Below are 15,693 nucleotides of genomic sequence, written 5' to 3'. Positions count from 1 at the left end.
ACCTTTTTTCAATTTTCAAGCAATTCCGTAGTTCAACCATGGTATATGTCCAAAACAACACGATGGAACTGTACCATGTAGTGCTGGGATGAAATCTCAATATTTTCAGCATTTTGACAATATATAGAAAGCTCTGTCGTGAAACTCTAGATGGCACAGGTCAATAGGTTCTAACTGATATCTGATCTCACATAAATCTGAAATAATCACATCATTATTCGCATGGCACATCTGATTGGTTTCTTTGTGGGTAGAATTGACAGCTCAGTACTCACTACTCACAACTTATGAGTACTTTTAAATAAGCGACTCTTTGACTCTTACTCATGTAGTTTTTCTTTTTCAGACAAGTACTTTTTACTCTATTCACACAATTTTTTTTGGAGTGTAATGTTACTTTTACTTCAGTATATTTTTTCAGTACCCTTTCCACCACTGCTTCCCTTGGACAACCCTCTCTCTGTGGCCTTGGTAATCTTCAAAACTCCCCTTACTAGTTTTTTTAAGTAGTGGTCCCCTGGAGCCCCTATCTAGGCTGTGCTACACCCCCTGCTAGTGTTTCTAAGAGGGTAGCCTCTATCTGTGCTCCTTGTATTATCAGGCTAAAGTGTTGCTCGGATAGCGTAGCTGGGTTCTTAGCTTGTTGTGGATGTCCCTCTTTCATCTGAAACTGGGTTCCCCAGTACTGCCAAGCAATGTGAGCGGCCCGGGGTGTCAGTGGCTTGGCCTCTTTCTGAGGAAAGGTTAGGTGTATGTCTATCACTTCCTTGGTGCTCTTTCACCAGATGGACAGGGATGTGGCACGGCATAGTTGGCATTTTGTTCCCCAAGAGGAGATGCTAGGCCCCCTCACTGTTTCACGTCTCCTTCAGACAACTAAGTGATCTGTAGGTGCCGCCTGTGACGTCACTGGGTACGTAGGCCAATAGGATTAGAGTTTTTTCACACGTGCTTCAGACACCAGTCCTGCTGGCAGCAGTCCCCCAAGTGTCCGCTAGAGGACTTAGCGTCTTGTTCCCTATCAGGGAACCATGGTGATACACGTAACCCAAGACATTCTTTCAGTCTTTGTCTCAACATGTACCATGTATTTAGCATGCATATTTAACAAAGCAAAAATTTTAGAAATGAGCTTCTTATAGCCTTTTCCCCGCTCATATTAACAAAGCAACCATATGTACAACCGCAACTAGGATGCCACGCTTTTATTTATCTAGCTTTGAGATGTTTATAATCCAGACATGACAGCCCAATTATCTCAGGCTATTTAATAATAGAAGCACCTCAAAAAGTGTGACACTGTGATTCAGATAAAATGTGAATAGTTTAGCTTATATTGAAATGACTCACCCTATCATAATTCTCTGCTTCAAATAGAGATCTTACCATGTGATAGGATTTATGTGTTTACTCAAATCTCCTTCATGCAAAGTGACTTGTGGACGCAGCTATTCATCAACCTCAGTGCTTGAGATTTACTATATTCATACTATGTTTTTATTTTAAGTCCTGTTTTGTCAGACCCCCAGTATTGTGGCCTCTTTCTCCTTCTTCTTAGGAAGGTTGTAAATTGCATTTGTTATGTATTCCCTGTTGTCTGTGATGAGGAGAAATTGGATTTCATGTTGGATCGTTAGTGCTTCATCCAGCTTGCTGCAAATGGAAATTCAACTCAGTCTTTCTTAGACGGATGATCGTGTGCAAGAGGGAGACAGTTATTTGCTGACTGTTTACATTCTCCTCTTTCCTGTGTCCCCATCAGGTACTTCTTCATCGCCTCAATCAGTATGCTGTGTCTAAAATTGATAAGAATATCACAGAGGAAACTGTCAAGGTGAGTTTAAGACACACTATTGGTTTCGGGGTATATTCAAGCCTAAAATGTAAATAGTCATTTAAACACCGTAATGTCATTCAAAACCAGCATTACTATTTTCTTCCATAAAACTCAAAATTAGATGTTTAATAAAATGCTCAGGCTGCTCTTTTCCATGCAGTGAAAAAAAATTATCTTTAAAAAAAATTACAGAAAGCACCATTAATATTCCATAAGACCAGTATTGTTGTTATTATAATAAAATACTTTCCAGTAATTGAAATATAGCTACAATTAAATACAAATGTTAGATTAGAACTAAAAATTCTGTTAAATTCAGTATGTTGCTTGCTGTTTGCTATTATTTATAAAATGAACTGGCAATTCCTGAGTAAAAATAAGTTAGACCTAAATTTTTAAATAAAGTTTTAGTACTTAAATTACTCAAACTGAAATAAAAATAACATTTAAATAGAAAAAAACTAATTAAAATGAGAAACACACATAATTACTAAAACATAAAAATATACATAAATATTGAAAATATAAAAATAAAAAAGCTAGTTTAACATATTAACAAAAATTATGACATTCTATAAATGATACTAAAATAACATTGCATAAGACTTGTTCGCTATATTGTAAGCCTTTTAAAAATAAATTTGTGTGAGAAACAGACCAATATTTAAGTTGTTTACTTAACATCAGTGACATCAAACATAATTGGTTCTCTTCTGATAAATCATGACATGCCAGACATGAGAGGAAGCAAATTTACAAAATTAGCGTATTTATAATTTGCAATATGTGAACTATTTCTTTAAAGGTAGGTGAATTGCTGTAAACAATAAATGTTCAGCGTGGCTGGCGCTGCGTGACAGTAAACTCAACGCATTACAGTGAGTGTAAACAAACTCAGACTGCTATTTGCATGTTTTAAAAGCATGTGCCAGATTCTCACTCTCCAAAGGTCATTCAGAGGTCAGAGCTTTTGAATATCTAGACTAGCACACAGCTTCCTTGTCTTCAGAGGTTTTGGGACACCTAAGAGACCTTTAAAATGTCTGAATGTGATTCTATAAGGGATGAAATATCAAAATAAATGTCTTGATAATAGTCTTAAGTTTTGTGTATATTTATTTAAAGTTACAGTCACTTACAGACATCTTCAGTTTTCATCTTCAGTTTTTGCAGTGTATTATTAGTTTTCCAGATCCAGCCAATGTCCCACAGTCAGAAGGGTAATCTTTCCATGCGTTCGCCCCACAGGTGCTGTTTTCTAACCTGGAAGAGATCCTGTCTGTGCACAGGGACTTCTTGTCCATGGTCGAAGAGCTTCTGCAGCCCGACCCAAACCCGTATCATGAAGTGGGCTGCTGCTTCCTGCACTTTGTAAGTCTCTGTCTGCCATGCTCTCTTATTCTCACTGTATTACTAACATCCTTGGTAAAACAAACCTTCTCGGTTTAAGATGGTCTTAGTTGGTTTAAGCTGGACTCCCAGCATGACAGGCTGAAAAGTGACCAAAACCTCTCCAAAATCACGATCCAAAACAGGTCAGGGTGGGAAAGTACAGTACCTCAGGCTGTTTAAGTTGTTTTTTCCCAGCAGGGGCTATATATATATATATATATATATATATATATATATATATATATATATATATATATAACACTGCATGGGAGCTTTGAATGACAATGCTTTGTTATGCTAGCATTTAATCTGCCAATCTTCCTTCTGCCTCTGGATAAAACCTCAGAGACGCTGAAGGGCATGAAGAGTGTAATCTCAGATACAGGCCTGTATGTGACTGGCTGTGGCTATGTGTGTTTTGTGTCTGTGTTTTCCTCAGAGAGGAAGGTTTCAGATTTACGACGAGTACTGTGGGAATCATGAGAAAGCCCAGAGGCTTCTGCTGGAGCTCAATAAGATCAGGACAGTACGCACACTTCTGCTGGTAAGACACTTGTTGCCGCACTGTAATTTTTGTGGGAATTACAATATCCATGTATACTAGTTGCCATACTATTACAGTCATTTTTACAGTAGTTAAGGTAGTTTTGCTGTGATAATCAGTGATAACCACATTGCAAAGGCTGTGATTTAATTAATATATGCTCTGCATGTTTCAGAGTAAAGAGTGTTCTTACACATGATCAGGATATTATCTGCTTGAAATCTTTCAATTTTATTTTATTTTACTTTTCTTTACAAAATAAATGGCACTCTAAATGCTGTACTAGGTTTTTGCAGTATTTTATTGTAGTGCTTTTTTTTTTTTTTTTTTTTTTTTTTATTTATTTTATATTCATTTGTAATAATTTTATTATTTACCCTTCATTTGTATTAACACATGAATAAAGATGTTTTTGTTGGACACATTTCCTAAGTCCTGTATCTGGACAGAGAGCTCATTAATGGGCATTGTTAATGGGCCGGACCGGGCCAAGGTCAGGTCTAACACTGAGGCTCCGGTGGCATTTGTTTGTAATATTATATCTTATGACCTCCTGTGATACATGGGAGCTCCTTGGAGAGACCGTCACAAATTCATTTCCTCTGGCTGAGCTGACAGGAGTGTCCTTCAACACTCTGTCTTTTGTAATGTAATGCAAACAAGCGCTGACCCCTCTATAACACTAAAATACTTACATACATTAAAAGACAAGCTGCACGCTCACATTTTTGAAGCTTTATGTTGTGGATTTACTTCAGAAATTTAAAAGCTTGTATTTTTTAACATTTATTCCAGTGCCATTAATTGATCTATTACTGTCTCTTGCCAGTTATAGATTTTCTTGCTTTTATTAGGGTAATTTGTTAGACATTAATGTGTTTTATTAAAAGCTCTTTATGCTCTTAATGTTTGTTTGTGGTATTTTTGAAAATTAAGAAATGTTAATACAAGAACAGAAACATAATCACTGGTGTACTTGAAAGCAGCTGCAATTGAATTTGATTTAATGGCAATTTTATAGCCATGACCTTGGTTGGAAACATGTCATCCCTTTGAGACTCAAATCCAAGTACAGATTGTTATTAAAGACTGCACAGGGAAATTTCTGTCATTTTCTGACTTCTTTTGCTTGTCTGTCTCTTGAGAACTGCATGTTGCTGGGCGGCAGGAAGAACACAGAGGTTCCTTTAGAAGTCTACCTGGTTGCACCCATCCAGAGGATCTGTAAATACCCATTACTCCTGAGAGTGAGTACAAATGATGCAATTATAGACATATTAAAGGTATAAGGTATAGAAATATAAAAGGTATTCTAATCAATGTATTGCAATTGAATATACTATTTTATTTTAATCATTTGATTTTGTTCATTTTAATTATATATATATATATATATATATATATATATATATATATATATATATATATATATATACATATATATATATATATATATATATATATATATATATATATATATATATATATATATATATATATATATATATATAATTCATTATTTACACTCTTGAGTTTCATCTATTGCCAGACTCATAGCTAATGTTTCGTGGCTGTTCTTGAACCCGAAACATTGATTTTTAAACCATTTACTGTAAACACACACAAGAGCTAGTTCATGTAATGAGACCTTAATTTCTGACATATTCACTGAGCTTCTCACAGTCGGAGCCGCCGCGGCTCCTCTTGCTAAATACCAGCGATAGGCATCTGTGGTTGCTCAGATATCTTAGACATGTAAATGTGAGCGCCAGAATTAAACTGATGAGGCAGAACACTTGTGTTTAGACTTGGTTTAGAGATTAGCATCTTCCTCAACACACCCCATCTTGCAGTAGCAAGAACACTGAACATACTACAAACACAGCTTTAACCATAATTCTTCAAAAAACATAGCCTCCAGCTTTGGTAGCTCCATCAGTCAGTGTCAAGTTTTGTTTAAAAGTTAAGTTCACTTCGTACTTATTCACAATGCAATCGTGTTTTGTTGCAATTATACCACTTTCTTTTCATGTAATGCTTGATGTTTTTTTTTTTCTCTGTGGATGTTTAGGAGCTGCTGAAAGGAACCCCAAAGAAACACAACGACTACTTGATGGTGCAGGAGTCGCTGCAGGTGATGAAAGCCGTTTGCTCCAATATCAATGAGGCCAAACGGCAGATGGAGAAACTGGAGGTGCTGGAAGAGTGGCAGTCTCATATTGAGGGCTGGGAGGTAAACACACAAAAAAAAACACACTTATCATGATGGGAATCTTCATTTGAACTTCACTGATTCTATACTACCGTATTTTTCGGACTATAAGTCGCACCTAAGTATTAGTCGCATCAGTACAAAAATAGGTCATGACGAGGAAAAAAAACACATATAAGTCGCACTGGACTATCTATATAATGCAGCGTTTCCACCAAAATTACCCGAAACATTTGTACCAGGAACTTTTTTTTCCCAGGAACTATTTTCCCCCCAGACCTGCTGCTTTCTGCATTTCCACCGCGGAGTACCAAAGAGTACTACCTCGCCAGCAGGGACTTTCTGAGGGGCAGTTTTTTACCCGGAACTTTATTTAGTTCCTGCTTCCTGCGGTGGAAACACACCGAGTACCAAGCCAAAGTCCTTAGTTCCTTGGTAAAGTTCCTGCGGTGGAAACGCGGCTTAAGTCGCATTTATTTAGAACCAAGAACCAAGAGAAAACATTACCGTCTACAGCCGCGAGAGGGCGCTCTATGCTGTTCAGTGTAGACTACACAAGCACTGAGCAGCATAGAGCGCCCTCTGCGGCTGTAGACGGTAATGTTTTCTCTTGGTTAATTTCTCTCGGTTCATGTCAAATTAATTTTGATAAAGAAGTCGCACCTGACTATAAGTCGCAGGACCAGCCAAACTATGTAATAAAGTGCGATTTATAGTTCGGAAAATACGGTAATAGTGGTACTTACTACAGCAAAAAAAAAAAAAAAACTCTTCTCTATTAGGGTTTGGCGTGCAACTCATCCTGCAAAGTTTGCGTTACGAACAAGAAAGATATCGTAATCATTTTAATACTTTTATTAGGCAAGAATATCACGCATTGCAACTGTTTTCAACATTGTTAAATCATGTGGCTTGTTGAAGAGATGTAACAATGTTTGTAGTTGGAAAAAGGAAGTGACCAGGGTTGGTGTTAGGAGACCGTGCAATGTGCAGCTCTCCCAGACAATCAAAAACCAGGCAATCAGCAGCGGCAATCACCCTGTCACTCAAGTGGCCACGCCCTTAATTATGCAGAACTTTAAGGCTTAATATAATATAAACCTATGAGTTATAAAAAAGTTCACAGTTGCCATGAAGGGCAAAATTAGCTATATAGACCAAAACAATTTTTTTGCAACATGCTGTAAACATGTTTTAATTCTGCTGTAAATTTGGGCATTTTTGGTTGGGTTTAATTTGGTTTTGTTTGTGTATGTGTCTTTTTTTTATTATTGTATGTTTTAGCCCTAATTTCCTTCCATTAACATTATAAGAGTGATAGACTGCAATGCTTCAGTTAAAAATCTTGGTTTGTATTCTACTGTAGAAACAAAGTCACTTACATCTTGGATGCCCTGGGGGTAAGCAGATAAACATCACATTCAAATTTTTGGGTGAATTATCCCTTTAAAGGGGTAGTTCAAAGAAAACAAAAAGAACATTTTGTCATGATTTATGCATCTGTATGACTTTTCTTCGATAAAAGACAAAGGAGATCTTAGCAAAATGTTTATGATAATCATTTATATTATTAATAATATTTTCAAATACACAAAACTGCTCGTGATTGTATTTAAAGGGATGGTTCAACTAAAAGCGAAAATTCGGACATCATTTACTTTGCATTGTACCAAAACTTGTACGAGTTTCTTTCTTCCGTTGAATATCAGAGATGAATATTCAGAAATTTAAAGACCTTTACATCGTTACAAAGGACGTTTATTTCAAATAAATATTTTTCTTTTGAACTTTATATTCAAAGAATAATAAAAAAAAATGTGTTACCATTTCAGATTTGACATTATGGGAATAAGTTTGATTTTAAAATATATTTAAATAAAATTATAATTTTAATATATCACAATATTACTATCACTCTATATTTGATCAAATAAATGCAGCCTTGGCAAACATAAGACATCTTCTTTAAAACATGAAAAATCTTTAGACCCCAAACTTTTGAATTGTAGCTTATTAGTCTCATTTGCATATGTACATATTCAAATGTATCACATGAAAATGTTTTATGTTTGGAAGGAGAGACATCAAACTTGGTGTGACATACAGTAATATGGGAACATGAATGAGATTTGAAAATGATGGCACTGAATAATGACTAGTATTTTCCTCACTAAAACCTAGCATATGATGTCAGAACATTTGGGGTGTAGGAATCATATAGTCTAATTTTACAGTGGTTTTAGGGTGTTGGTCTTGGTACCATTCACTTTCATTGTATGCCTAATAAATATTTTATGTTCCACAGAAGAAGGAAATCATGTAGGTAGAGCAAATGATGACACTTTTGTTTAATTTCAATTTTTTTATTTATTTATTTACGACTTCAACGGAGTCCAGAAGTCTGGGTGGCACTAGACTGAGTTAACACTTGTGGTCAGTGTGATAACCACGAAAGTCTCTCAGACGAGTGTTGAGTTTAACTGTCTCACGTACATCATCCTGTAGCACTCAAATTTAGCCTCAACCTTGTTTAATCTCCGAATGAACACTTCATAGCAGGCTTTGGATCTATTTTTAACCGTATTTTGCAGATGGCGATACAGAGGACAGCGTTCATGCTTACATTCTTTTGAATCTGTTTACCCATCTGCTTCATGAATCACTGACTCACATCATATTCAAGAATGCATGTCAATGAATTTGTAAGCAGTCGTAATAAGTTCAAGTCTCACATGTATAGAGATTAAACAGCAAGGACCACAACTATTTTTATACGAAAAGTGAACTTTTGCATTTGATCCTAAAAGCCTTGCACATGTCCTTGTGTTTTAAGAAGAAATTTAGCAAAACAAAGTTTTGTTGTTTTAGTATTCTGAGTGTGTGTTGAAATGATCCTAGCCAGGTTTCTCTGTCCACATCAACCATTGTAAAAACATACCACACAATGAAAAACAGGCAGTCAGATTTTACAAGGGAAATATAGTGGAATGTTTTAGAACAGACAGACATGGGCTTCGAAATGATGTTGACTGAATTTTGTTTTAAGATCTTCAATTTCCCTGCAAGATTGTTACTGTCTGTAACACATATCTAAGTCCGTCACACCCTTCTGGTAGGCGAGAAATTATATGCATTTGGTCTGTGTGGCCAGAGCTGTCACTTTATAATATTATGGGGAACTTTATGTGCACCATTTAGTGGTACGTACTGTTCGGAGTGCAGTGACCATTCCAAAACCGCGTTAATGAAGGACACGGTGACCTTTTGGAAGCAGTTCCCATTTCTGTTTTAGCCTTTTGTGCTTCGTTACTGGCCTTTTGCTTTCCTGTTACTTCATGTCCAGGAAACGAGGCCTTTGATTGGATGCACGCCTAAAATGAAAGCAAAGAATCTAAGATTTGCTTCGTAATCATGAACTTCAGCCCCGATAGATTGTGAAATACATCAGTTCATTAATATGTGTTCTGGATTTGAAGGAAGAGGAAGAGGTTGTCTGATCATTGTTGTTGACCTCCGTCACAGCTGTGTGTCCTTCACAGCAGGTCTTATGAAGCTGTGTTCTTGAGACTTTACTGACTAAGAGCACTCTGGGAAACAAGACAAAGTGTGGGACAGAGCAGTATAAGGGATGGACCATTTGCATGAACAAATGAATGGAAAAATTTGTAAGGCTTTATATGGCATGTGTTAAAATGAATTTTATGCAAATTAAATCGCATTTAAAATATTAACTATAATATTAACTATAAAACTATAATCGGTACTAAAATAATATTGACTCTTCTTTCAAAAACTCATTCAGATTATTTTGTTTTATTTGAATAAAAATACATTTAAATAAAAAAGTATAAACATTTATTTCTGGCATATAAAAAATTCAATTTATTATTATTATTATTATTATTACTTTTTAACCTTTTTTGCTCTATTTTCCACACCCAGGGCTCCAACATCACAGACTGCTGTACGGAGATGCTCACACAGGGAGTTCTGCTGAAGATCTCTGCAGGGAACATCCAGGAACGCATCTTCTTCCTCTTTGACAACTTGCTGGTGTACTGTAAAAAGAAGAACAGGTGAGCTTTCACTTTCACCTGTCAAACCTTTCAGCTGCCAGCTGTGCTGGTTTTTAATGAGATAACGGAGAAGCTCAGAGTTATGGTTCTGTTCTTGCACTCTGTTACAGGCGTTTAAAAAACAGTAAGACGGCCAATGAGGGTCCTCGTTACCTGTTCAGAGGCCGGATCAACACAGAGGTCATGGAGGTGGAGAATGTGGATGATGGAACAGGTGTGTGTTGCTCATCCTCATGCTATTACAAATTAATATCAGTGTTAAACTATATGAAGCTAAAAGAAAATGAAAAATGTTGCATCATATTATATATTGACTTGATGTATTAATTATTGTATTGGAAATTCATGGCGTCTTTAAATGTATATTTATTTTCCATTACAGAGAATACAAATAATTATAGCAATTCAACATTAAAAGCCAAATAAAAAAAAGTAAAAAAAAAAAAAAAAGTGAAGTGACAAGTGACATGGTGACCCATACTCAGAATTTGTGCTCTGCATTTAACCCATCCGAAGTGCACACACACAGAGCAGTGAACACACACACACACTGTGAGCACACACCCGGAGCAGTGGGCAGCCATTTATGCTGCAGCACCCAGGGAGCAGTTGGGGGTACAATGCCTTGCTCAAGGGCACCTAAGTCGTGGTATTGAAGGTGGAGAGAGAATTGTACATGCACTCCCACCCACAATTCCTGCCGGCCCGGGACTCGAACTCAGAACCTTTCGATTGGGAGTCGGACTCTCTAACCATTAGGCCACGACTTCCCCCTAAATATGTGTGTGTGTGTGCATATACTATATATATATGTGTACAAAGGTTCAAGGATGGAAAGAAAGAGGACGAGGGGGGACTGCTGACGGTTTTATTAAATAAATAATTGTCTAAACGTCACTCACACCGGCAACAACAAAACTCTTAAGACTTCCGGGTTGCGGCTTCCGGCTCGTGCGCTCGTCAGCAGTCCTTCTCTCTCTTCCCTACTCCGGTTTCCCCTGGCGTTAAATACTCTCTCCACGCCAATTACTAAAACAAGAGACAGGTGTTGATTATTTCCGTTCAACCCGCTCACTCACCGTTCGTCTCCCGACTCTCTCTCCCGCTGCAGGCTTCGCTAAACCACGCCTCCACCTCCACATACCCGTTCCTCTCCCTCGATCTCCTGAGACAGGACTGCCCCCAGCCCCCTGTCCGACGTGTCTGTCTGCAACAGAAAAGGGAGAGAGAAATTAGGAGCGTGTAACAACAGCCTGCCACATAGAGCAGCCTTCACTTGGGTAGAGGCCTGCTCACATGGCTCCGTCCACTGGACTGTATCTGGTGCCTCCTTTTTAGTAAGGTCAGTCAAGGGGCTGGTGAGGTCCGAATAATTAGGCACAACCCGTCTATAATATCCCGCCAGCCCCAAGAATTGTCTCACCTCCTTTTTGGTCTTGGGACGCGGAGAGGTCGCAACCGCGGCTGTCTTGTTAATTTGGGGACGCACCTGCCCATGCCCCAAGTGGAAGCCCAGATACCTTACTTCCACACGCCCAACCGCACACTTCTTCGGGTTGCCCGTGAGTCCAGCCCCTCTCAGCGACCTCAAGACCGCCCTCAAATGCTGCATATGCCGCTGGCAATCATTACTAAATATAATGATATCGTCCAAGTAGGCAGCTGCATATGCAGCATGGGGTCGCCGGATCTTGTCCATGAGCCGCTGAAAGGTGGCCGGAGGCCCGAACAACCCGAACGGAAGGGTAACAAATTGGTGTAAACCAAACGGCGTTGTTTCTTTTCTTTGGATAAGGGAGACAAGGGGATCTGCCAATATCCCTTCGTTAGGTCCAACGTCGAATAAAAACGAGGCACAAACGAGTCGTGCCGATCAAGCAACTCGTCAACCCACGGCATTGGATATGCGTCGAATTTCGACACCGCATTCACCTTGCGGTTATCCACACAGAAACGGACTGAGCCGTCCTTTTTCGTTTTTTCGGAACCAAAACTATCAGGCTCGCCCAGTTACTGTTGGATTCATCTATTACCCCCATTTCAAGCATGGCGCCTAATTCAGCCTGAACTACCTTTTTCTTATGCTCAGGAAAGCGATACGGCCAGCTGCGAACTACCACGCCCGGCTCCGTCTCGATATGGTGCTGAATCAGGTTGGTACGGCCGGGTAGCGGCGAGAACACGTCGGCAAATTCAGCCTGCAGTCTTGCTACGTCAGTGAGCTGGGACGGCGAGAGGTGATCTCCACCTGGGGCCAGGGGGAAGGATTGAGATTTGACATCCGCCTCCGGCCCAAGATCCTCCTCTCCAATAATTACCGACGCCAACATCACTGGCTCCACCTCCTTCCATTTTTTAAGGAGATTGAGGTGATATATTTGACGTGCCCCGTTCCTATCCAACCGTATAACCTCATAATCGAGCTCTCCGACATGTCGTGCGACCTCAAACGGTCCTTGCCACTTTGCCATTAATCTGGAGCTTGATGTTGGGAGCAATACAAGTACTTTCTCTCCCGGTGCAAATTTGTGTAACTTAGCGCCCCTTTTGTACAGCCGGCTCTGTCTGTCCTGAGCTTGTAACAAATTCTCCCTTGATAGCCGCCCCAAAGTGTGGAGTTTTGTTCTCAAGTCCAGGACATACTGAATTTCATTTTTGCCTTGAGACTGTCCCTCCTCCCAAGTATCTCTCAGGACATCCAGCACCCCTCGGGTCTGCCGTTCGTAGAGAAGCTAGCTAAGCTATAGTTAACTATAGTTTTAGTTAACTATAAAACCCCTGACTATGGCTATTTAATATATAGATATTTTTTTTAAGAAAGTAATTGGGTACTAGGGCTATTAAGCTCTAAAAGTAAAAAGAAAAAAAAATACCACCATAAAAGTGGTTCATATAAGTCATGTGACAGCAAACAGAATTGGCTTTCAAGGAAATCCATCCATTAGTTTTAAAATAACTGAATAATCTTTGCACCCTCAGGGGGAAACTACACTAAACTCTGTACAGTAGATCTATAGCGCTTCAAAGTTTCAAAGCGAGTGGGGTAAAGTGTTTAACTACTTTAATAGCTAAAGGTTAGAAAAATGTCATTTTCTGGGCAGGATGACAAGTGCTTGGAGCCCGGTGACTGGATGAACTCTTGAGTGGAGTGTGTTTTGGCGACGGAGAAGCCCTGATTATCAGTTATATTTGTAGAAGCAATCATTTGCTCCCTGGCAGACTTAATATCTGGCTGCTCTGGAGATGGATGGGTTTCAGTCCATGGAATCTATACAAAGCCAGCACCACTGAATTTGCTTGTGGGTGTTTTCCCATTCTCCCCAATGGCTCTGTGTAAAATCCAGACATAAACTATTATTTGCGTGTAATGAAAGCTGTTAGGTTGATGGACACTTCCTGTGCGCAGCTGTAAAAGTGCACTGTAAGCCATAGACGGAGATTTCTCTTTGATTTGCATTTCAGTTTAAATTAAAAAATAATATTCAGGTAAAAGCTCATAGCGTTCTGTTATAATTAATTAAAAAATTGCAAGGGCTAATGAAGCGGTTTTACAACTGATAGGTTTTTATATGGAAGTTGAGAGCTACTGGAAATGGATTCGTTTGAATTAAAGGAAGATGTTGACGGTTTTGTCATTATCCCACCAGCGGTCATACAGATGGATGCCTGTAATTTATCCAATTCCTGTGCTGAATTGAGATGCGTAATCATTGCAACTCACAGGCCATTCATGGGGGAAGGAAACACAGGCGCCCAGATTGACTGATTATGGTTCCGAACGAACGGCCCATTTCTAATGCATGAGAAAAGAAACTGATGAATACACCTTATTTGTTTTTTTTTGCACAAATGCTGTGTTTGTTCTCATAGGTATTTCAGAGTTAGGCTCTGTCGGATCTTGCCTGTTGTAACGTGCAACGTTTCACTTTATGTAATAAATTAACTTTTTGCAAACATTTTAGGGCATAACAGATTCACCTTAATCATACATAAACCTGAAGAATTTCAGACAAAAATACATAACAAAACATGTATTACAATACATCACAAAACATTCAAAACAACCATTTTATAATATTAATATTAATATTAATAATAATAATAATATTTTATTGATTAATTTACTACTATTTTTTTATGTATCTATGTATGAATGTATATATATATATATATATATATATATATATATATATATATATATATATATATATATATATATATATATATAATAAAATAATCTAACAACAAACCATTATTATTATTATTATTAATATTATTAATAATTTATTAAATACATGAGTTTCACAATTTTAGTTGAATTACTGAAATAAATGAACTTTTCCTCAACATTCTAATTTATTGAAAAGCACCTGTGCACACACACACACACACACACACACACACACACACATATATATAATTTATTAAATAATTACAAATTATTAGAAATGCATAAATACTGATACTATATTATTATTATTATTATTATTATTATTATTATTGTCAAATAATATCTTTATAATAAAATATAATTTTAATAACTGCTTTATTTACAATACATCATCATGATAATGACAACCCAACTTGCAAAGTAAAGAGCTGTACAATGTTGAGAAGTACTTATCCCAAAGCAATGCATGAAAATACACTCTGTATTGTTTGAAAGTTGCAAAAAAGTTCTAAAGGATTTTGTTCCTCTGAGACATTGATGCAATCAGTGCTTCAAGATGGCTTTTAATTCCTGCCTGTTCTTCGGGACTGTTCAAATAGCATGTCGATTCTTCACGGCCTTGTAATTAGAGCAATCGATTCATCGCCTGCCTGTGATCTATTTCATTCATGGGCTGTTTTGTTTGTTGCCTGTTTCATGTGGGAATGTTTCACTTGCTCTGAACTTTACTGCTCTCATGGGTTGTTCACACTGCTTTGTTTATGGCCAAGAACATCCATTTTGTCATCTGGATCGCTTTGATAGATAGTCTGGCATACAACTGTGGAGGGAAGGCAAGAATGCAAAACGGAGCACATTGCTGGTCATGCCACATGTACACAAACAGGCCACACAGACAAAAGAAAATATGTTTTGGAAAATCCAAGGAAGTGGCCTAGGAGAGCTATAAAAGGCGTCTCTAACAGGCAGACATTGATTACTCGTGTGTGTTTTTCCTCAGCGGATTACCACAGCAGCGGAAACATCGTGAACAACGGCTGGAAGATCCACAACACAGCGAAGAACAAGTGGTTCGTCTGCATGGCGAAGACGCCCGAGGAGAAGCAGGATTGGCTGGAGGCCATTTTAAAAGAGAGAGAAAGACGAAAAAGTGAGTGATGTAATAATAGATGCAGAAAAAATATATATACATTACGGCACATTAAGTGTACTACTAGTAAAAAAAAGTCTTAAATTGTTATTTTAATGGTCAGATTTAGCTGTACAGCATTACATTGTAATTGTAATTGCAATTGTTTTGTAATTATTATTGTTTATTTTTATAAATAATATTATTTTTAAATTGTGTATATATATATATGAATTATATTTTTAAATATTGGACCATGTACTTAATGTAGAATCAGTATAAAGAAAATATATAATAGATAATATATATATGATAGCAATATAATAGCTCAT

The 15,693-nt window shown here is 37.7% G+C and overlaps 1 protein-coding gene across 4 annotated transcripts in view; it reads left to right on the top strand.

The window, feature by feature from the left end:
• The window catches only part of LOC127946207 (phosphatidylinositol 3,4,5-trisphosphate-dependent Rac exchanger 2 protein), a 144,202-nt gene that overhangs the window by 19,981 nt on the left and 108,528 nt on the right, over nucleotides 1-15,693 (top strand). For all 4 annotated transcript variants that reach the window (XM_052542607.1, XM_052542608.1, XM_052542609.1 and 1 more), the window contains exons 2-9: nucleotides 1,763-1,834; nucleotides 3,086-3,208; nucleotides 3,669-3,773; nucleotides 4,919-5,020; nucleotides 5,845-6,006; nucleotides 9,928-10,061; nucleotides 10,172-10,275; nucleotides 15,233-15,382. In XM_052542607.1, the coding sequence (XP_052398567.1) occupies nucleotides 1,763-1,834; nucleotides 3,086-3,208; nucleotides 3,669-3,773; nucleotides 4,919-5,020; nucleotides 5,845-6,006; nucleotides 9,928-10,061; nucleotides 10,172-10,275; nucleotides 15,233-15,382 (952 nt within the window). The remainder of the gene's footprint in view (nucleotides 1-1,762; nucleotides 1,835-3,085; nucleotides 3,209-3,668; nucleotides 3,774-4,918; nucleotides 5,021-5,844; nucleotides 6,007-9,927; nucleotides 10,062-10,171; nucleotides 10,276-15,232; nucleotides 15,383-15,693) is intronic.

The sequence above is a fragment of the Carassius gibelio genome, chromosome A24 (assembly GCF_023724105.1).
Source record: "Carassius gibelio isolate Cgi1373 ecotype wild population from Czech Republic chromosome A24, carGib1.2-hapl.c, whole genome shotgun sequence".
Taxonomy (NCBI): Eukaryota; Metazoa; Chordata; class Actinopteri; order Cypriniformes; family Cyprinidae; genus Carassius; species Carassius gibelio.
Note: the sequence above shows the minus strand (reverse complement) of the source record. Positions and strands in the feature narration are given on the sequence as shown.